At 42.7% G+C, this 23,714-nt stretch overlaps 1 protein-coding gene across 1 annotated transcript in view; it reads left to right on the forward strand.

The window, feature by feature from the left end:
* The window catches only part of gria3a (glutamate receptor, ionotropic, AMPA 3a), a 134,907-nt gene extending 115,468 nt beyond the window's left edge, over positions 1-19,439 (forward strand). Inside the window, exons 12-16 of the mRNA XM_063203868.1 lie at positions 1,672-1,870; positions 7,298-7,545; positions 8,962-9,076; positions 17,057-17,307; positions 17,799-19,439. Coding sequence (XP_063059938.1) covers positions 1,672-1,870; positions 7,298-7,545; positions 8,962-9,076; positions 17,057-17,305 — 811 coding nt within the window. The 3' untranslated portion in view covers positions 17,306-17,307; positions 17,799-19,439. The remainder of the gene's footprint in view (positions 1-1,671; positions 1,871-7,297; positions 7,546-8,961; positions 9,077-17,056; positions 17,308-17,798) is intronic.
* The last annotated feature ends 4,275 nt before the right edge of the window (positions 19,440-23,714 follow it).

Consider the following 23,714-nt stretch of genomic DNA (forward strand, 5'->3'; position numbering starts at 1 on the left):
TCTGACTAGTCTCCCTGTGTCAGGCCCTGCAGGGCCTTTTGCTCCTGTCTCATCGCCTTTGCATCACTCCACCACCACCATCACCACTGTCACCACGTTCATATCCTCCTACAACAGTGTATGATCAAAGCATCGCTCCCTTTACCTCATTAAAGTCCTCCATCTTCTTCTGTGTGGAGTCCGTTGCCTGCCTTTTCTTCAGACGATAAGCAGCACATTATTCATGAACTGCCGAGCTTACACAAATAGCACGTCACCACCGCAGAAGCATGAGATGGAACAGCTTTTGTGTTCGATGCGAATGTGAAGGTGTGTGCTTGCCGAGGATGGATCCCCTTGTCGCTTTCACATGTTTCAAAATGAGAGATGGGAGAAAAAAATGACGTGTTATGTGTGCATGATCTTCTTTATATTTTTTTTATAATCCTCCAGCATGAGTTTAAGATTCATAGTCTTCTTTCATTATAATCCAGTACGCGTTAAGATTCACCACAGGTCAAATGAAAACAGCGGGCAGAGGAGAGGAGGGTGGCTGAGGAATACCAAGGCTGCAGGTCTGGCTGTGCCTACGTACTATAGGGCCCTATTAGAGCAGTGGTGCTCATTAAACATAGCTAGGCAGGATTTGTGCTTTGGGTGTTCTGGTGGAGTGGAGCAGAGTGGAGAGCACAGCCAGCCGTACCCCTGGAGATAGGTGTGTGTGTGTGTGTGTGCGTGTGCGTGTGCGTGTGTGTGTGTGTGTGTGTGTGTGTGTGTGTGTGTGTGTGTGTGTGTGTGTGTGTGCGCGTGTGTGTGTGCGTGTGCGTGTGTGTGTGCGTGCGTGTGCGTGTGCGTGTGTGCGTGCGTGTGCGTGTGTGCGTCCGTGTCTGTGTATGTATGGTATGTATGGCTGTGTGGGTGAGTGCAAGCATGCACAAGTGTGTCAGTGTGTGTTTGAATGCGTGGATGTGCATGCCCTTGTGCGTCCGTGCGTGCGTGCGTGTGTGTGTGTTTGTGTGTGTGAATGTACCGGTAAGAGTCTGCATAATGCTCATGTGTGACAGTATGGATCGCTGTGATCATCCTCCTGTGTGGAGTGATCCTCTGCACAGAGTTCGGAGGTCATGCAGGGTTAGGGGGCAAGGCAACCACGCAGGGCTGAAGACCCAGTTGACCCCTCTTCCCCATCCTCCAGGAGGCTACTCTCTCCTCTCGCCTCTCCCCTCTACAGACACGGCTGGACTCACTGGAGCTAAATATAGCTCTCTCCCCCCTGAAACCCTGAAATCCTCTGCTAAAACCAGGCTCTCGTTAGGAGTGAGCCTCTTGCTCGCTTGCCTATTTTTTCCTTTTTCTCTCTCTCTTTCTCTGTCTTTCTTTTCCTCCATTTCTGTCTGTATCTTTCCATTTGTCTCTCTCTCTCTGTCTGTCTCTCTTTCTCTCGTCTTTTCTTTGTCTCCATTTCTTTCTTTCTTCTTTCTTTCTTTCTTTCTTTCTTTCTTTCTTTCTTTCTTTCTTTCTTTCTTTTCCATTCTCCCTCTCCCCATCTATCTCTATTTCCTTCTCTCTCTGTCTCTCTGTATCTCTCTCTCTCTGTATCTCTCTCTCTCTCTCTCTCTCTCTCTCTCTCTGCCTCTACTCTCTCGTTCCTTCTCCGTGCTCTCTCTTCGTTTCCCTCTACTTCATCCCCAGATCTCTCTCAGGCCGTATAGTGGGGGGAGTGTGGTGGTTCTTCACCCTCATCATCATCTCCTCCTACACGGCTAACCTGGCGGCCTTCCTCACCGTGGAGAGGATGGTGTCCCCCATTGAGAGTGCAGAGGACCTGGCCAAGCAGACGGAGATCGCCTACGGCACCTTAGACTCCGGCTCCACCAAAGAATTCTTTAGGGTGAGTTTTATTTTGTGATTGTCCAGTAAAACATGAGACCATAATATTTCAGAATAAATTTATGTAAATGCGGAAAGAGTATTTACCCTGTGGAGAGTCAAAAGTCAGTGTAAAATTGTGCAGGGGGGCGGTGTAATTTTTGTAGCATTTGTGTCCCAGACTCTTAACTCTCTTGTCATCACCTACTGTAGGGTTCTCAGGTCAAGGCAGAATTACAGAATAGCTAGTAGTCACACAAAGATGTCTGATTACCAACTCCTTCCCCTGTCTTCTCTAGTCCAGCAAAGTGTCTTCTCTAAGAACATCACCTGACTTGAATCCGTTCCCTTCACCTCTCTCTCTCTCTTTCTCTCCCGCTCTCTTCTCCCGCTCTCTTCTTCTGGTCTTTCTCTCTCTCGCTTCTCTCTTTCTCTCTTTCTCCTGCCATTTTACAGCACATTTAATTAAAGGTCTGTCAGACTGATTAATGACATTTCTCTAGCATTTTGATTCCGGGCTGCAGGGAGAGGCATACTGCACGCCCCCTCATGTACACACAATTTTTTCTGACATAAACCCATACATACACACACATGCATGCACTGGCGTGTGCATACACACACTCATTCACACACACACACACACACACACACACACACACGCGCGCGCGCACACACACACACACACACACACACACACACACTCACACACTCACACACTCACGCACACACACACACACACACACACACACACACACTCACACACAGATACACACACTCACACACAGATACACACACACACACACACACACACACACACACACACACACACACACACACACACACACACACACACACACACACACACACACACACACACACACACACACACACACACACACACACACACACTTGACTTTGAACAACAAACTGAATGTTAAACAGACTGATCCGCAGATACAAGGCATCCCTTTTCATTATCATCAAACAGCCCTCTGTTCTCATATCTGCACCAACATGGATTTAATAATATCATTAGATATGAGGGTTTTCTTTTCATGCTCGCGTATAAACACAGCGCACTGAACTGTGAAAAGTAATTCTTCAGAAGTCTTGGAAGGGTTAAATGGATTCTACAGTGTAATATGTGTCAGTGAATACTTGCGCAGAAAAATAGATCCAACATTTGCGCTGTCTCAACGGTAATAGATCCAGCATCTGTACTGTCTGATATTTTGATGATGATCCTTCTTGCCATTACATGGATTCTACCCAACCCAGTCATTCCAAACACATTTTTTACTTGAAGTTTTACTCACTCAATCACTCAATATGAAAAACCTGTACAACTAGAGGCTCCTACCACGTGCTGTTTCTACTAATGCATTTAAAGTAGCTTTTGTCCGTTTCTATATCTCAACTAGAAATGCTCACAGAGAGTGCAGACCTCTGCCAAGGAAGTTGTTTGATAGAACAGTTGACTATGTTACACCCTATTTTTATTTTAAGTCTTCCTGCCTTCTTTTTGTGGAGTTAGAAACTGGAACGCCACGATTCGCCCTGTCTCGCAAATCAATTTGCGGTCACTAGGGGCGTCTAGATTTGTAGGCTGGCAATGGTGAAGAATCTTTTTAAAAGTCCTGGTTCCGGTTCATGATCCGGATCACCACCAAAATCTAATCACGTGTTCCTTGTCCTGTCATGTCCTTGTCATGTCCAACAACTCCACAAAGTTTCGTCCAAATCCAGACAGACAAACAGACGAACCAACACGACCGAAAACATAGCCCCCTTGGCCAAGGTAATGATTCTAATGTAATGTTTACACGAGTAATTGAAATAAAAAAAACAGGTGGTAGGATTTTGAGCTTGTGTTTGCTCTTGCGATCCCGTCTGATCTCGTGTTGCCATGTCAGCGTTCAGCCAAAGTGGCCAAAATGTATTTCGCCATTTATTTGATTTCATGAGAGAAAACAAGCTTAACCTGTTGAGATAAAGCGATATCGCTAACAAGGTAAACTTAGCAAACTGACGAACCACTTTGCGCATCCTCTTGTGATGAATTGTGCTTTGCACAATACAGACTATTATTATTATTATTATTGTTATTATTATTATTATTATTATTATTATTATTATTATTATTATTATTATTATTATTACAGTATTATTATTATTATTATTATAATCCTAGTATACTAAGACATTGTCCTCCAGTTGGGGACTATCTTATCTTATCCTTATCATGAGGTAGACGACTGGGGGCCCTAAGTGTCTCTGTCCACTGTGCCGGTCACTGTGTGTTGGCATTTAAAACCCTCGTCTGTGACATTTACCAGCTTTCAGGGGGGAACTCCATTTATACGGCTGGCTTCATATTAAACAGGCTCCTCTCTGACCTTCACCTAAAGCACCAGACTTTTATCGTCGCTTTTTATCAGTTCGCCGTTATGCTATCTATTCTGGGTTTTTTTCTCTGTCTAGGTATCTGTCTGCATCCCTCTTCTGTTCTCTTGTGCTGTCTCTTGCTCTCGTCTTTCGTCTTTCGCCTCTCTCTCTCTCTCTCTCTCTCTCTCTCTCTCTCTCTCTCTCATCTCTCTCTCGTCTCTCTCTCTCTCTCTCTCGTCTCTATCGTGTCTCACTCTCTCACGCTCTGTCTCTGTCTTTCTCAATCTTTGAATATTTTACTTTCACTCTCAACATAAAGCATTTTTATTGCTAGTCTGCCATCAGTATATAGTTGTCGCATGTAAAACGGCACATGCTGCCATATTTGTCGAACATTCCTTTATAGTCCACATTAGCTGAAGGTTTTGCCCATGAAAGGGTTGCAGAGTTGCGTTATGTTTACAACCTTGGCCCAACGCCTATATGACGGCTGCTATGTAAGATGGTTTAACCCCCGTAAATAAAACAGGAACATGGCATGGATAGTCAGAATAGCTTTCTAACTGATTTTCATTTCTTTTCATTTCATTTCATTTCATTTCACCAGATAAAGCAATAGAATTGTGCATGATCAAGACATACCTATACGTAAATTGCCCAAGACACATATCTCTTTTAAAGAGATGAGGCTCATCCTGTCCTATATATGTACTGTATATTCAGTATACTATTGCACTAACACCTCTGAATATATTTGCAGATTGCAAATGGACTTAAAATAGAATAGGTGAACACAATAGAATAATATCTCATACGCCTCTCACAGACCAACTGGTGTGTCAGTCACCTTACAAAACAAGTGGGTGTGAATAAATCGATACAGGCCTGGAGAGCTTTCCACAAGGTTGTGAATATTTGTTTTGGAGGGTTTTTTTTGGGTCTATGTACACACTTTTGCTAGCAAAGCCTTTCCAGCAGCAGTGAAGCATCTCTGTGTATTTTAGAAAAGCAAGGCCAAGTGCTCTCTCTCTCTCTCTCTCTCTCTCTCTCTCTCTCTCTCTCTCTCTCTCTCTCTCTCTCTCTCTCTCTCTCTCTCTCTCTCTCTCTCTGTCTCAAATGCTATTGAAATAGATATATATTTAACTAGGAGCACTTAAGGGTGGCATTTCACAAGTTCTTTCACAGACATTGACAGCTTTTTAGAGAGGCCTGGCGGGCATGTCTCATTGGGAGAGAGAGGTGGTGGAGTGGAGTCAGGAGTTTATGGGGCAAAGGCAGGATGGCAAGGCATGGCATCACAGCCAAGTTTGAAGTGCCAGCTCAGCAGCTTTGGATACCATTCTCACACAATGTTCCATTCTCACACAATGTTCCATTCTCAGACAATTTTCTAGTTCTTTCCGTTGTTATTACGGCTTTGTTCTGGTCTGGCATTGTTTCAGAGGGTTATTTCCTGGGCTCCTCTAGTAGGCCTAGTTCTAGTGTATCTGCAGGCTACAGGTTCCAGATAGCTCCGCTCATTTTAGCTTATAGCAACAAATTTCAATGCTAGGACGCACATTGATATTTTGTGCATTTGGTGCCCCCAGCCACTTCATTTCTTTCATAAATAGTCCATTCCTGTCTTCCCAGAAAGGGTTTTCTTTGTTTTCTATGTGTTTCTATCAACAAAAATCAATCAAATTTCTGGCTTTTCTTGTTCTTATGCCTGGTGCTGAGTGCACCTTGTGCGGAACGGGAACGCTAGAAGTTAAACACTCCGTCAAACTCCTGTAAAATATTCTGAGCCAAGGATTTGCACTCATTCCATTCCGCAGAGCGATGGGTCTCGGCCAACTCATTTGCTTATTTTAAGTGCATTCATGAATATTTGGCTAAAGAAATATTTGAGACTTTCCTCATTCTCATCCGCCCCTGTGTTAGCCTCTCTGCTAATTAAGAAGCCAGCTGGGAGCAGCTACGGGATCAAAACGTACGACTGTCAGGAACGCTTAATGAAATAAGATCAAGTGCAAATTTATGCGAATAAACCATCAACTGCCAACTTGCAACTGCCTGTTTGAATTAGGAGCTAATTCACGCCTCTCCTGTGAATTGAGTTGTTATTCGCAAGATGGTGGATTTGGTGCAGTTTTGTGCAGATCCAAGTCTTTTCACTCAGGATTTACTGTTTGAATGGTCAAAATCTGTTTTAAAAACCAATACAAGCACTGTTTAACGTTACAGCATGACTCAAACTGTTTTGTTCATCTGTGTTCATGAATATATGTTTCAGTGCAATTAACATGAAACAAAATTCATCTCAACACAAACATATCAAGGCATTTGATTAAAAAAACAACATTAAACACTAATTTCAGTTCTCCTAGCTTCTCAAATAGCCTGTATGACCTCCACCTCAACCACTTCAGGACCACGGACAGCGGCCAATTAAAACACACGCTTCACTGAACAGAAAGCAGGCATTGTGGCGAAACTAGTGGAAAGTAAATAGAGCAGAAACAAAATAATGTACTGTGGGTCTTGGATGAACAATGGGTAAAAATATTGTCTGTACACAAATTGTATGAATTGTGTCTAGTAACCTCTGTGTGTGTTACAATGTCACATTGCATTTTGAGCACCATTATCCGTGCATTAACGTGTGTGTGTGTGTGTGTGTGTGTGTGTGTGTGTGTGTGTGTGTGTGTGTGTGTGTGTGTGTGTGTGTGTGTGTGTGTGTGTGTGTGTGTGTGTGTGTGTGTGTGTGTGTGTGTGTGTTAAATTTAAATAATTCGCAAGATCCTGTCTGTCTTAATTCACAAGTTGTCTTTCAAAGCTGTTGCTTGTCCAACATTCAAAATGTCACACTAATTTAAAGAAATGTTAGTTGGTCATACTTTGCTTTTCATTAATTGGTTAACTTTTGTACCCAGGAAGCAACTGATACCTCTGATCTCACAGCAAAGTGTGTTCACTCTTTCTGTCAGGATTGCTTGGTTTATGACTTGATTCGTTTGTGCTTCTACACAACTACCCTCCCACTCTCCCTCTCTCCTTCTTCTCTCCCTCACATCCACAGCGCTCCAAAATAGCGGTGTACGAGAAAATGTGGTCGTACATGAAATCGGCCGAACCCTCTGTGTTCGCCAAGACCACCCCTGACGGCGTGGCGCGAGTGCGCAAGTCCAAGGGCAAGTTCGCCTTTCTGCTGGAGTCCACCATGAACGAGTACATCGAGCAGCGCAAGCCCTGCGACACCATGAAAGTGGGCGGCAACCTGGATTCCAAGGGATACGGCGTGGCCACGCCTAAAGGCTCGGCATTAAGGTGGGTGGGATAATATAACAATCCTCCATGTTGTTATAGTATTCCACCTACCCTGATGTCTCCTGTGTTCATATTATTGCCATGTTGTCATATGTTTTTGTTGACGCCACATCACACACTCACCCACAGCTCTCTCTCTCTCTCTCTCTCTCTCTCTCTCTCTCTCTCTCTCTCTCTCTCTCTCTCTCTCTCTCTCTCATCCTAACAACACGCCATATTAGATTTAACTTCTCGCCATGTATTGTTTACTGTCGTTGCCATAGATACCACACCATCTTTTAACTGCTGTCAAAGTAGTCTTCTGATTTCCTTGTCCTGTTTGTTTTTCTAACTTCACAAAAAACTCACTACTCCACTACTTACCACTCCAAACTTAGTTATTCATCATACTACCAACACACACAGTATTTACCCTAAAATCTGTGAAAAAAAAATCACTTAGGGATCCATCATCCCCTTCCAAATCATTTCAGTACTACCATTTCTACCCCTCAAAATATTTATTTTCTCTCAAAACCCCATAGTGCACATAATTTACGTTCAATGATAATTGTAGAAACATATCCTTCCCATCAACACATAATCACCAATGTACAGACATTTCCCATCGCCATCATCCATTATATCCTTTACAAATGCTCAGCCAAAACCGTCCTGTTGACTGCCCATCTTGTCCCAACCCTTCTCTTCCCGCGTGTGTTAAGGTCATCAATTTTACAGTGATTTTGTCTCTCATCTTGTTTTTTCGTTTCTGCATCTTGTTTGTCATTTTCTTGTTGCCATACTTTTGTAACTAGTTATTTTCCTGCATTTTCCCTCTTTTGCATGTGTTTTGATTTTTGTATTACCTTCATGCCATCAGTATTTTTGTTGGTTATGTTGTTCTCCTTTCCTTGTGCCATCTTTTCTTTGTTCCCCCCGCTTCCCTCGTCTCTGTCTGCTCTCTTGAGTCAAGTTGTTAAATGTTTGCTTCTAGTTTTTTAAGTCCTATTGCATTACTTCTTTCAGTTCTTTATGGATATTTGCATTAAGCTGCTCCTTTTTCTGTGACGAATGTTAACTTGCATGCTGTCTGTTGCTGTTACTTTCCTCTTCTCGATGACAGAGTGTCCCCATCCCGCACCCTTCACTTCAGACCTCCCTCCATGCCACTTTTTTCCGGATCAACACCTTTTTTGCTTTTAGAGAGCACTTCTTATTCTCACTCCTACCTCTTTCACTGCAGTGAAATTAACGAATTATTTACCAATTTGTCCTTCTCGTGCTCCCCTTGTGAATCATTGACTCTTTTACCTCTACTTTATACCACAGTTTTTTTAATAGCACTATTTCCTGCTTTAACTACTAACATTCTAATATATTAGATTTCTCACGGACCTGTTCATTTTCTTACAAGTCATGTTTTATCGTTTCAAGAAATGCTGTTAACCTGGCAGTACTTAAACTGAACGAGCAGGGCCTGTTGGACAAATTGAAAAACAAATGGTGGTACGACAAGGGAGAGTGCGGCAGCGGGGGCGGGGACTCCAAGGTCAGCCTCAATGTCACCAAAAAACGGGTATCTGAGAGAAGAGTAATCGGCAAGGCTGTTTGTAGGCTTTTGACACGGTACACTGGGACTACCTATTTGACCTAACCTAGCCCAGTGTGACAGAACCATTCATAGAATTGGAGGAAAAGAGAAACAAAATTAAACCGTGTAGCTTTTTGCATTTGTGTGACGAAGCAGTTAAGATCAAACTGGGAACCCTTTACTTGGCTAATAGAGGAAGAAGAGTAGGGAATGATGCAATGCGGTGCATCATATGGATATATTCATATCCTCCAACTCCTCAAGGCCACAGTGCCTTCAAGTTAGTCAGGATAGCATGTGGGCTGTGTGTAGCTCCTTTGAGCAATGCTAATTATGGGCGGAACTACTCAAGTAATCAGTGTAATACGTTCTATGAAAGTAATCTATTACATATTAATGTTTCCTCTAAGTAATTTAAGTAGTCCTTAAGTAAGCGATACATTCTCTCTTAATACTTAAGTAATCTATGTTTTTAGTTTATTGTGCAGTGTAGCATTCAGTCAGGGAATTCAGCTCAGTGTTAGTTAGTTAGTAGAGCATGCTAGCATGCTAGTGGAGCACATGGGGAATGATAATGACAACAAATGAAAGCCTGAATGATTGGCTTGCCCTGTAGTTGTGAAAGGCAGCGGTGTTTAAGGCTGCTTTTCTTCTACAGGGCAATAGGGGGTGGGAATAGTCAGTGTTAGTCAGATTGGACAGGCACAGTTAGCCGCTAGCAATCACTAGCATTCGTCAATCAGTCTCGAACGAACAGACCAAATTACTCCTCAGTCAATATGGTTTATAAACCTTTGGTTACCATATTGGCGTATTTACGGAACCGCTAGAAGACCAGGCTAATAGTATAATGACACGTGACTAACCGTATAGGCTACGTACTAAATACCACCATAACAGCTCCTATGGGAAGGATCTGTCCTGACCCAGCGTGTCCCAAAGTGGGCACTGGGTGTCCGGGAGATGCCACTGGCCTGGTAGATGGGGGAGGCATAAATAGTCTTAGGAATGGCGAGGCGGGCAGCGTTGTCTTGAGGGGACTAAGCATTGCAGGCAAACGTGAGAATTCTAATGGCTGAAGAGAGATCACATTGAACCACATTCAATTATTTGATCTTGGCCCCCACAAAAAAATCACACACTATTTCCAGAACCAATGACCAATTTAAAGCAGGCAGCCCATATGGCTGCTCTGATTGGACAAAATCTCAACAAACCCAGTCCACACCACTGTTACATGTACTTCCCCCAACACTGGATTCGGCCACACAAAACAAAAAAACATACCAATACCGGAACCAATGCCCAATTTAAAGCAGGTGGCCCATACGGCTTCTCTGATTGGCCAAAATGTCAACAAACTCAATCCACACCACTTTTACTTCCCTGCACAAATTCCTGATTAATTGAAAGTGTATGGTCAGTGACCTGCACTTGCCCTCTGACCCTGATTAATATATCAGAGCTCAAACAGAGAAAACAACCTGAATAGCTCTTATACATGCAAATTTCCCTTGTTAACTCACAACACATAAGTACTATTAAACAAAAATATACCGCAGGTTCCTCTTTCTTTCTTTCTTTCTTTCTTTCTTTTTTTCTTTCTTTCTTTCTTTCTTTCTTTCTTTCTTTCTTTCTTTCTTTCTTTCTTTCTTTCTCTCTCTCTCTCTCTCTCTCTCTCTATCTTTGTCTGTCTCTCTCTAACTCTCTCTTTCATAAAGTCCAAACAGTCAATCGACCCCCCCCAAAAAACCTAGTCCCTCACGCTTACACACCCACACAGGCTTAAAAAAACACACCACATGCAAAACCCATCCTCTCTCTCTAGGCCACATTCACACTCTATTACAGAGTCGCACCGTAGCAGTGGTTATGTGTATAGTAGCACTGCTGCTGTTTTTGGTTTCTGTTTCTTGTTTTGCGCGCTTCTGCTTGCACTCTGCAGCCCCGGTGGCGCTCGGCACATTGTGAGCGGTGCGGTGGCAGCCTCAGCTTCGGGGGCCTCTTGGCCTTAGCGACTCCCTTTCCCGGGTCGTACTGTAAGCGCGGAACGGGAACGCTAAGCTAAGAGTACCTTTTCAAGATGGCTGCCCCCTCCATTCAGAACCAAACGAAAAATGTGCTCAGCATCCTGGGTAAAGGGTAGGCGCCGCACAGCCACGTTATGGTGTCACATTTTGACTGCCACTTTTCCTGTTTATTTTTTTATGATTATCAATGTTTATTTTGTCCTAAAAATGCATGCACTTGTACTTTAACACTGTGGGTTAAATATATTGTATGTAATAACCACTGAAAAGGGTACGTTTTGGTTAAGAAGAAAAAAAAGATTATTCTTTGTAACCAAAACCTGTAATTTGCATTTAAGTCAGTTTTATTCTTAGTTTAGCGAACTCCTATGAGAATCTGTTCGCCAAATACTATCCAGATGGCGCAGCACCAGTCCAATTTGAGTATTTAAAACTTTGATCTTCTATCGTTATTAAAATGAATATAATAATATTTATTATGCAAGGGAAGTGGGACATGTTCATAATTAATGTTTCATTCTCATTATATTTTAATAAGTGTTGTAATAATATTTTTTTGGTATTCTTTTGCATGAAACATTTATAGTCCTGTTTTTTATCAGTATTTTGTTTTGTGATTCTTTTTCTGTTTGTTTTTACTTTGACATCATCTTTTCTTTGTTCTGTCATTTCTTTTTTCTTTGTTTTTTTTTTCATTTTGCCTTTTTGCCATCTCTGTGACTTGTAATACCATGGTTACTTAAGGGCTACAGCAGCAATGAATAAGAAACATATCACACTTCCAGTTCTATTTACATATCAAAGTACCAACGCATCCCAGCGGAAAACCTTCTCTTTATAATACCAGAGGACTTTTGCGGGACTTACGTGATGAACCCGTAAGTATCCATTTTTTTCTCGGCCTTCCTGACACTATCCACTATCCGATGGCTATGAAGAGTGACTCTCTTTGCACTGACCCGGTGGCAGTGTGTTTAAATCAGGTCTGTCCTGTCCTGCTCTGAATCTGACTCTATCACTCAAAGTCACAGACTCCCCAGAGGTGTACAGCGAGGCCCGCAGCCTCCGCAGGTGTCATTGTGCATTCTGTCTCCTTTCTTCCTCCCTGCCTCTCTCTATCCCTCCTTCCTCCATCCTCTCTATCCCACCGTACTCTTGGCCCCTTGCCCTTCCTCTCGCTCTCTCTCAAACACACACTCTCTATCTCTCACTGTCTCTCTCTCTCTCTCTCACTGTCACTTTCTCACACACACTCTATCTATCTATCTATCTATCTATCTATCTATCTATCTATCTATCTATCTATCTATCTATCTATCTATCTATCTATCTATCTATCTATCTATAAATCTATCTATCTATCTATCTGTCTATCTGTCTATCTATCTATCTATCTATCTATCTATCTATCTATCTATCTATCTATCTATCTATCTATATATCTCTTTCTCTCTCTTTCTCTCTCTCTCTCTCTCTCTCTCTCTCTCTCTCTCTCTCTCTCTCTCTCTCTCTCTCTCTCTCTCTCTCTCTCTCTCTCTCTCTCTCTCTGCTGGTGTACACACCTGTTGGACACACCCTACACTGCAGCAGGGACACAGTGACAGCAGCCAGTTCAAAACAGACCATGTAGATCCTGCTTGGTGATGACTGGACAGTGTGTTCTTACGTACAATTCAGTTTCTCAGAACTGTTACTACCAAACTGAACTTGATTTCAGCAAGCTTTTTCTTGTTGATAACTTGCTCATAAGCACATAACATTTCACTGGCAGGCACCTCAACCACCTCTTACCGCCACGGGTCCTCTAAAATCTGCTCAGTGTGTTTTACACTTGCAGGGAACAGGGAGCCAAATCTTGTTTGAAGAATGAACTATAACTTTGCTTTTATTTGGGATTACGATTACAGAAGCATTTCTCTGCTTGACTGGTAAGAAAAACAACATTCTACAGCTCCTCGTCATCAATGAAGGCATTCAAAGTCACATAACATCCCCTCAGTCGTCCCCACTGGATATTTAAGACATACACAAGAGTTCTTTTTTCTTTTTCTTTAGACAGGATATTGAACTACACTATATGGAACGGTGTGCCCTTCTCATCTGTAAGCATTTTTCCCTTTTTTTTTGTTTCACTTTTTTTGCAAGTCAGTGCTGCAGCTGGCGTGGTCATGCCACATTGCCTGCTGAACACACACACACACACACACACACACACACACACACACACACACACACACACACACACACACACACACACACATACAGCTGTAGTGGACACAGACGCGACGGTGACCTGACACATCTCTGCACTCCCTGGGCGCCGGCCACTGCACACGATATAACACAACACGGCGCAGGCCGCAAAACGTTCCGTGCATCTTGCTACTGTATAGGACAAGTCCGATGGTGTTAACGTCAGAAGGCCGAGCGCACAGCACAGGCCGGCCAGCTGTTGCCAGCCAGCGTGGTGGCACTAAGTGGGTTTCTTTGAAACAGGCACAGCAGCGTTTTGGAGGGGGGGAAAAATCTAACAGGGTTCCACTCAAGTTACCATCATGCTGTCAGTCCCACAGCTGTGCGGGTACTCACGCTGCCTTATGAGACGGATGGATGTGCTGGTTTATTTATCCACCGTCCGCCGCCGCGTGTTTTTATTTACCCAGGATGCCCAGCAGGCGGAGGAGAGCGGCCAATTAAGAGATCTAATCTAACTTAATTAGACTAAAGGGCATCATTCAAACTCTTGTTTATTGCCTCGACATTACCTCCTCCTCCCCCTCGGAGCTCGTTTTTATATGATTTAGCGGGCTATTGTTCTCTCGTTATATTCATTTATCCCTGTGGTTTCCCACGGCAGGGCCCTTATTAGCTATTTAACTGTCTGTCTGTATTGTTGTTGTTGTTTTTTTTGGTTCGTACTGCTATGCAGTCAGTCACATCCCTGATGGTATTTGATATCATTCAGTCCAGTATTCACTGTCATCAACAAATTTGTGCATCCGTCGTGTGTGTTACTGTGTGCGTGTCTGTGTGCTGTTAAAACAGTTTGGTTGGTTTAGGCAAGCGTATACTGTAATAGGTTGGGTGCAGTGTTAAATCAAATATGATTGGTCCATAAGATTCAATTAGACATCAAGGGACATATATCACATATGAGGACTCAGCTTCCTCATGCCCTCTTCAAAATGAAGCCCTTTGCCGTGTGCAGTGGTGAATACAATATATTTCATGTTAAATGCAACCGTTCATCATTTTCAGTGAGAGGATAAACAGAGGAATCTAGCAGTCGTGTGTGGGTGCCATAATGCCTTTCAAAAGAATAGCCCTCCAATATTATTAACCCTTGCTTTAGCCTTTCAACCTTTTGACCCCTATCTTAAAACTATTACTACTTAATATCTTAAAACTGAATGATATGTCAGAGGACACAGACAGCAATTTTATTCTATCTTTGTTGTTGATCTTCATTGTTTTCTCATATGGAAAACGTAGTAAGCAATGATCTCTGGACCAGAATGTTTCGGCCCGGGGGGGCATAATTGTTTGTGTGAACTTCTCACACCTAGCCACACTGTGTTACAAATCAGTGACACTATTCTGAAAACTGGGCTACTTTTTTGTAAGCCATCGGCTGTTGAGTAGCTATACTGATAGGGTCTATTGGAAATTCTTGAATACCTAATGGCTGGTTTTGTTTTGTCTGTTAGTCAAGAAAGGGTTCCTGTAGATCTAACTTGCGAAATATCGGTTGAGAGAAAGAAAAGAAAGCTACATGGACCTATTAATTATGACAAGTTAGCACTAATGCCTTTATTAATTCTCCTATTTTTTTGCTATTCTAGCTGCTGCATCAATTCTGCTCTTTTTCGAACAGTGTGTGCCGATTACTCAAAGCGATAGAGGTAGTGCCTGGCTCACTAGGTTCTGAGAGGTAACATAGTTTCTCTGCTTGCTGTCTGTGATGCCGCCGGGCCAGGTACCCTGCATTATCGCTTTTGTCTTTTAAGTCTTAAAGTAGTCAAACCTTGAATAACATAAAATAACATAATTACAATGTTATTTATGTTATTTCCCACGTGAAGAACTCCTGTAAACCTTGCAGTATTGAAACTCAGTGAACAAGGCATCTTAGACAAGCTGAAAAACAAATGGTGGTACGATAAGGGTGAATGTGGAACCAAGGACTCGGGAAGCAAGGTCAGTCGCTGCAGGTCTTTCTGTGTGCTAACTGCATTCTGAATTCTCATTGCTCCACACACATAGCGGCACTTTAAAACCGAAACATATAACATAGATTGCCACTCAAGGCTCCTACACACTTACTGTGGCAGCACTTCAAGACTGAGACAGACATTCACATAGATTACCACTGAAGGCTCACACACAAACACAGATGTATGAGGGAATGATTTCAAATGATCCCCTTTTAATGTTTTTATTCACACTTTATTTGTTCTGAGATGGAAACATATCAGACTGAGAAGAATAAAAGAAAATGCCTCTTACCTCCACCATTACTAATGCAATGTCATAACCATTTTCTCAAGTAGCCCCTCTTATAGCCCACACACATAACAAAAACTCCTCACTGACACTGGAACAGCCACAGCATGCCTGGGAAGAAAATGTATGTAATCGTATTTGTTACTACTCAACTCCAGCAGACACCATCTAGCATACCGTAGATAAGGCTCCTGAATTATAACCATTTTGCCGCAGTGACATTGACCAAACCCTCGCGGCACGCGGGGGAATTTTATTTATAAGTGTCCTTACTTATTTGCGTGCCAGCTGAATATATCAAATCCTTCAATGTTATGGAGGGCGAGTGAGAGTCAAGTCTTCTTATCCTGACAGGGCACAAACACAGCGGCTGTCAGGCCGGGTGCTGCAGTGACTGACTGAGAGGAGTGATGTGACAAGTAGTGGAGACTGACTGGCAGTATTGTGTTTGCGATCCAGGGAGAGCAGTCATCATAAGCAGACTTGTTCATCCTTCTCCATAAATTTCAAGCGTTTGATAAATTAGCCTTTAACCCTCTGCGGGACCGTATACTGTAGGTCTATAATAGGCCGACACACCACTAACAAGCCCTTTTCACACATACAAAGTCACACCATCACCTTCTCCCTTTGAAATCAACAAGCCCCTGTAGCCTCCTCTTCTTTAGAGACTCTGGATGCTCCCATAGGGTTAAGATGCAAATGGTAAAACTCTTATAAATACATTTCGGTGTTGTTTGGGGGTTTGGGAGCTGGCAGCAGCAAAATGGTTGTAATTCACCTCATTACACTCTGTGACTTTACTTAAAACTGAACAAAACATGACTTACATGTCTACCTTGTGAAAAACAACCAAGAGAGTACAGATCATAGGTTATACAATACAATAGTTCAGAAAGGGATTGACCTGTTGGTTACTGACCCGCTTCCGAGAAAGATAACACCACAAGAGATTGTTTATAAAAATGTGTATTTACAATATGCTGTTCCAATATACTGTTGTTTCTGTTTAATGCCCTAAGGCTTCTCTTTGAAGGCAGTCTATTATCAGTGTCATGATGTGTACAATATGGCAGGTGGGGTGGGAATAGAGCAACCTACTGTAGCATTGCAATGGAAAACTACAGGAAACATCTTAAACTGTTCTCCTGTGTTGGAAAGCCACGATCAGTAGTTTATTTAACCTTGTAACCTGACTGTTGCCTCTGACAGTTTTTGATTGATCTTTTCATTTCAGATTAATTTATTGATTATTTTCCAACAAGAATGACCTCTTGTGTGTACTGTATATACCAACCTTTTGTGGGGAGGGCAGTGTTCTAGAACTATCGATGATGTTGATGCTGTGTTCTTGGATGCAGTCCACCAATGCTAGTGCCTGACGAGTGTCCTGTGACTCCCCCAGGACAAGACCAGTGCTCTGAGTCTGAGCAATGTGGCTGGGGTCTTCTACATCCTGGTGGGAGGCCTAGGCCTGGCCATGACCGTGGCCCTTGTGGAGTTCTGTTACAAGTCCCACCAGGAGACCAAAAGACTCAAACTGGCCAAGAACACGCAGAACTTCAAACCGGTGCCCCCAGCGGCCAACACGCAGAACTTTGCCACCTACAGAGAGGGATACAACGTCTATGGCACAGAAAGCGTCAAGATCTAATGGTAGGCATACTATATAGATACATACAGTGTACAGTGGGGTGGTTTACCCATACCTTTGATCTACCGGTATGTTTGGTTTGTGATTTTTCTGTGTGTGTGTGTGTGTGTGTGTGTGTGTGTGTGTGTGTGTGTGTGTGTGTGTGTGTGTGTGTGTGTGTGTGTGTGTGTGTGTGTGTGTGTGTGTGTGTGTGTGTGTGTGTGTGTGTGTAGAGTATACACATTATCCATATACTGTACTGCAAATCTGCCATACAGGGGCAACAGTCCTCAGGGGCTGTTTTTTTTGTTTTATTGTCTAAGAGGCTGGCCCACTGTGGGGAAAACTCCAAGGACTTAGTTCCTCCTAGGGATAAATTATGACACCATGCATGGGCCCCTAGGCCAGAAAAGAGGAAAAGCCATCCAAAAGATACATAATGTTACTAATTGTTTGTTGTTGCCCAAATGGTGTGTGTGTGTGCGTTTGTGCGTGTGTGCTATTTTCAAAGCAGGTGACTGCGAAAGACAAAGAGATGGTCAGGCTTCACCCACCCCACCCCATAAACCCCCATGGCGAACCGATGCCAGCACAGTCTGACGTTGCCTAAACCCGATCCTGACGTGAGAGTCAGGCCGCACTGACCACGATGCAACACGACTTGAATCATGGGACTTGGAGTCTCTCAGTGCCTTATAGCTTCTCCTGCGTCAGTGCAATGCAACCCATCACCTGACAGTAACCCCATCCAGAAAAAAACTACACTGGAATGAGAGACCTGAAGATCCTAGGACTTTTAGACTTTAAACACCTGTTATAAAAGAAAAACACTTTTGGAGATTTTTGAAGATTTAAAAAAAAGAAAGAAAAAAGATGGCAAGGAATACCCTCGTATTCATGGACAGTGGACACATATGGATGAGTCTTCTCAGTGTTGGAAACTTCACTTTAAATCATCACAATCTCTTTTTAGCCATATTTTAATCAAGGAAATAATTAATGAAGTTATATTGTGTTGCCTCTTTTAACATTGCTGTCATCCTGATCATTTAATATAAATATATGTGTAACATTATAGTTTTATTTTATTAACTTTAGGATGGAACATCTCTAGGATAAGACACATAGAGAGGAATATAGATTTATTGCTACCCCAGTTGTTGTTTTTGCAAACTATGTTATCACACCCATACTGATAATAAATCTGACTCACTGGACCACATTCATTGCTTAATAATTTATCAGACTCTCCTGGAGTAGCAGGTCACAATGAATACTATGGATATGAGCAACAACATGAATATGGAAAACATGAATGCAGTATTAAATGATTAACAATGTTTAAAATATGCTCCTAAAAACTCAAAATGTTGAAACCGTTCCCCCTGCCAGTGAAAGAAGTCATTCCTGTGTTGATGACAGTTGACGTCAGCTCATAGACACAGTACAGTGACTTGACAAGTGTCTTGTTCCTCAAGTGATTGCTCATAGCAATACATAAAATGGAGTTATGAGTAGGCTTACATCCATTATGGTGTTAATTTTCATTATCTACTGAAGAAGAAGAAGAAAAGCAAACAAACTCTGAGAATCCACCTTGAACCACTTTGATTTTTGTAAGAAAAAAGAGCCATAATTCTATGGAATACAACATGTACAAAAAGAAAACCAAAATGATGACATGTATAAAAAAATACACACACACAAATGCAGTTTAGTTTTGTATAAATGAGGGAGTGCTGTTCTTGTATGTGTATGTATGTACGTACGTATGTATGTACTGTATGTATGTTCTTTAGCTGGTTTCCCAATGAAGGCGGTTTTGTCCTCCCCCATTCCACCTCCAGTGCATGGAAACAGAACAAAAAAAAGCTGCTGACTGACTGCATCAGCAAAATGGCTACAGTGCTGAAGACCCTTCTACTCTACTGAACACCACGACCATCTGAACTCACTGACCTTCTACTGTCATTCACATGTTCCTCCCTCCCTTCGCCTATAGCTCCTCTGCACACGTCAGCCTCAACAGTCACCACACCACTGCATCATCATAGTCGATCACAGGTCTGCATGTGTGGATTAAGGAAACCTCGCAATGAGACATTTAGTACATTTTCTATAAAAAAAGGATAATAAAACAACACTTGAAGACACATTTGTTTCTGGGTGTTTTCTGTGTTCACGTTAGGTGTTCCTTGTTGCAATGCATTTACTGTATTGAGAAGCTGACAGGATTGGAAAAAGGGGCTAGTTGTGGGCCCAGGGAGAAGGGGGACCCAGAATTGGGTTCTCATTACAGTGTATGTACTGTATTGAGTAGGGGGCCCTTTCAGTTGATTTTGTCCTCGACCCGGCGAAAGCTGTCTGTGACCACATACCATAGTGTCTCCTGTGACCTTCATAATGTTTCCCAAGCTCAGGTTGTGACCTCAGGCCTTCGTAGACACCACATACCATTAAAGTTTTCAAATTCAGCTCACAGAAGCTACAAAGCTAAAATGCTGCAATATACCCTACTGTATGTTTACATATTACTACTGTATATTTTGGTTATAAGGTAGTGTAGCAGTAGCAAAGTGTAGCACTCACGGATTTTTATGCAATTTGTTCGCTACGAATTTAAATGCAGGAGGTGGTTTTGCCAATACTATCACCAGGGAAACTGATGTCGGTTATTTATTTCGGTTAAACCGTAGCCACTACACTGTGGATATGAATATCAAACATTATTCGTCTGAATCATTCCTTCGATGGAGGTTTGAAAATCAGATAAGACTGTTTTTTTTCTATGTCCATGGGCATAGATGATCCCATGATAGCCTAGTGCATCAAAAGCAGTGATGGACTAAATTTTTGAGTGTATCTTCAAAATTTCATGTCACATCAATTATTTATCTTGCCCACTTTTTTGTTGTAGCTCTTAAATCAAAGTGTTACACTTGTAGAGATTGACCCTGTTTCTCAATGCATGGCTTGGTTTTCAAAGTGCTCTATAATGGGATGGGGTCAAAATGGAGAAGAAGAAAAACATCCGTTGATGTTATACTTTAAAACGACCACTGGATGGCACTGTTGGTTTGATGAGGGCCAAAGCATCTCAGTCGCTTCAAACCAGCTGTCCTACTTTGCAACCATAAATGCCCTGTGGACTGCGTATGGGGACAACCTCACAGGAGTCAAGCTTGTGTAGTATACATCCCAGACCAGCAGCACAGCCAGAGTCCGGGGTCTTTTAATGACCAATGTAAAGAAAATATCAATGGAGATTAATATTGAAAGTAGCCTGCTGTAAATAAGCACACTTTTGTCAGAAGAATGCTTCACAATTATCACAATCTCGGGATGAATTTATACAGACCTATGTAGGATGGGTAGAGTGAGTCAACAATAGTAGGCTAGGCTATATTCTTAACAATAAAGAACCGGCTGTGTGGAAAGACAGTATGGTAGCCTATGAAATACAAGGCTATGCATACTTGGTTGCAAACCATATTCCACCTGACTATCCTTTGATTGTGGCCGTGTGTGCCAAGTGAGGTCAAAACGGTTCCATCTCTGTGGTCACCACTACCAATTCAAAGTAAGCCACCACCATCGCCACTAGATGTCACCAAACAACTGCTGTAGCACATGGTCATTCCATGACCCTACTACTATGACATTTATTGACTGCATATGACTAAACGGGGTTCAGTTCGCATTGCCAGTGCCGTGGCTTCTTGAAAAAGAAACCGTTTCTGACTTAGGTAATATTTCAAGGGAAAATATACTACAAACATATTCCATGTCTTGCACCACTGGCAAGCCCTCTCCAATATAAGGCCCAGAATCTTCTTTAAATTGCTCCCCTTTTAATCAGTCTATTATGAGTCGAAGATATGCTACCTTATCAATTAATACAATCTATGGACACATTACACGAATTTGGCAAATGGCTTGTATTCTTCATTTATTCAGGGCTGCTTGTAACAGCATGCGTGTCCGCCCTCACCGTTGCTTAGAAACGCGCATGGTTGCTGGTGCTCATGAACGACCTTGCGTCCGTGCCCGCGCGCGCGCACCCTTAAAACAGATCCACTAAGATAGGCGTTAATTAAAAAGGAGCAAGGCATAAGGATTTAAAAGCTAATCGATAGACGTATGTTTAATACTCTGTATGGATGATAATTACATGTGATCCAGTGGTTTGCATTTGGGAAGAGACAGCAGCGAGAATTATGTCGACATCGTTCGGGATTAAGACCAGACATGGGATGAAGAACACGGCAGGTAAACTGAAATGGTCTTGTTCCCCTGCTCAGACAGATTGAGTCGATTGCAGGGTCTGTGTGATCAAAATGCACGGCTCAGATCGTGGTAGCGGTCCCCGTGGCTGATCCACTGGCGAGGCTGTGTAAAGGGGGAAGACTTTGATATTGCCCGTAAGTGATCATTTTGATTGAACAAAGGTAGACGTGTGGTGGGAGCGCAGTGCAATGCTTGTGTTTCAAACGAAATAGAGATGTAATCGTAGCCCTTGAAATGTTGCTATCCACTATGTATTTCAGTCTGGCGTGGTTTTTACAAGCGCTGTTTCTGATTATAGCAATGGGTAGAATCGCAGCGCACGGCATCCTGAACTGGGCATCAAACGAGGGCGACTTACCTTCGTACGCTACTGCATCTCTCCAAGCGCGGGTGGGATGCGGCTCTTATGGGAGGAATGCGTCTGCAAGCCTGCGCTCATTTAAATTCCTCTTGGGTAACATTTCATTTCAGGCTACTGTTTTTAAATAATGTAAATTCGGCCTGGCTGTGTATGGCATTTGGTTTGGAGATAACCTAGAACAAATGTTTTGCCGAACTGTTGGGCCCTTGCATCTCCACGGTATTGCACGTATTGTGCACACTGTGAATGAATCTCCGAGCAGCGTATGGAGTAACCAGATCTATTAACCTGTCAGATGTAATGGCTCGGTTGGTTTTACGGTTGGTATACCGATTTGTAGTTTTATTTATTTCAGACCAGCACCTGTTGGGGTCCATATGAATGGCTCACGTTTGTCAACCCCACCAATATAAGAGAGACACTTGGGGTTGTTAATGGAAGTCCACGTTTATAATGTCGACATATTAATTAATGCAAAGCAGAGAATCTGATCATATCAGCCAGGCTGCTATAACATGTCGGATAGAAAAGATGCTCTGCACTCATTTACTCCTTATGATTTAAATACTTGTGCATTTTTGTCAATTGCTTGGTGCTATTGGAGGATTAGTTTAAAAGACGCTGGATATTGTTTCGATTCGTGTGACCTCGCCGGGTCTATAATGCAAATGCAATTCAGGACAGGTTGCACTGAGGGCCGTGCGTGAATTCCATGTTTTCATAATTAGATACATCCGCATAATTTATCCCTCAAAGATCTCCCCATAGCTTTGCGCTTAAGTAGCGTAATTACCGGAAGGAGGTTCTTACCTATTGGTATTCATGTCTCGTTTGGTACTCTCCACCGTCTCCCCCGCCGTGCGTCCAAGGAATACACACGCGCGCGCGCGCGCGCACACACTCAAACACACACACACACACACACACACACACACACACACACACACACACACACACACACACACACACACACAGTGTTCTTACCGCGCGCTCGCCGACCACTCTGTGGGGTTTTTTAGTTGATGAGCAAGGTGTTCATTTCAGAGCTGCGTGTAACAAACCTGTGAAATCACTTGTCCAGCCTCTTAATTTGAAGATATAGTCTAATCATGAAAAGCCTGGTAGGTCTCTCAGAGCTTGTATTCGATTTTTGTGAAATTTCAGGAATGAAATCTGATTGGCTTGGTGGGCAGCTAACGATGTTTTGTTTGTTTGTTGTTTGTTTTGGTCTCGTGTTACCTCAAGTGGTGTCAGTGACAATGTCAGTGGAAGTATCAGTAAGCACGCGCAAGGCGTTGTTACATTTTATATCAACAAGAGGCCTCTGCGGGTGTCCATTGATTTCAAATAAACTGCCTTGTAAACATACACTTGAAAACATGGATTAACCACACATTGGAGTGTCAAGTCGTCTCCCTCTCCTCCCAAGTGGGTATGTGTGTGTGTGTGTGACAGGGATGGATTTTCAGGAACAGTTCAAGCATGTAGCAGTGGCGCCTGGGGTTTCCAATCTCTGTCTCTGTCTCTGTCTCTGTCTCTGTCTCTCTCTCTCTCTCTCTCTCTCTCTCTCTCTCTCTCTCTCTCTCTCTCTCACACACACACACACACACACACACACACACACACACACACACACACACACACACACACACACACACCTTGGCATAATGTAAGATGTTGAGGGTAATTTTTGACCTGCTCTTTGAGATAGAGCAATAGACACACACACACACAAACACACACACACACACACACACACACACACACACACACACACACACA

The sequence above is a fragment of the Engraulis encrasicolus genome, chromosome 7, assembly GCF_034702125.1.
Source record: "Engraulis encrasicolus isolate BLACKSEA-1 chromosome 7, IST_EnEncr_1.0, whole genome shotgun sequence".
Taxonomy (NCBI): Eukaryota; Metazoa; Chordata; class Actinopteri; order Clupeiformes; family Engraulidae; genus Engraulis; species Engraulis encrasicolus.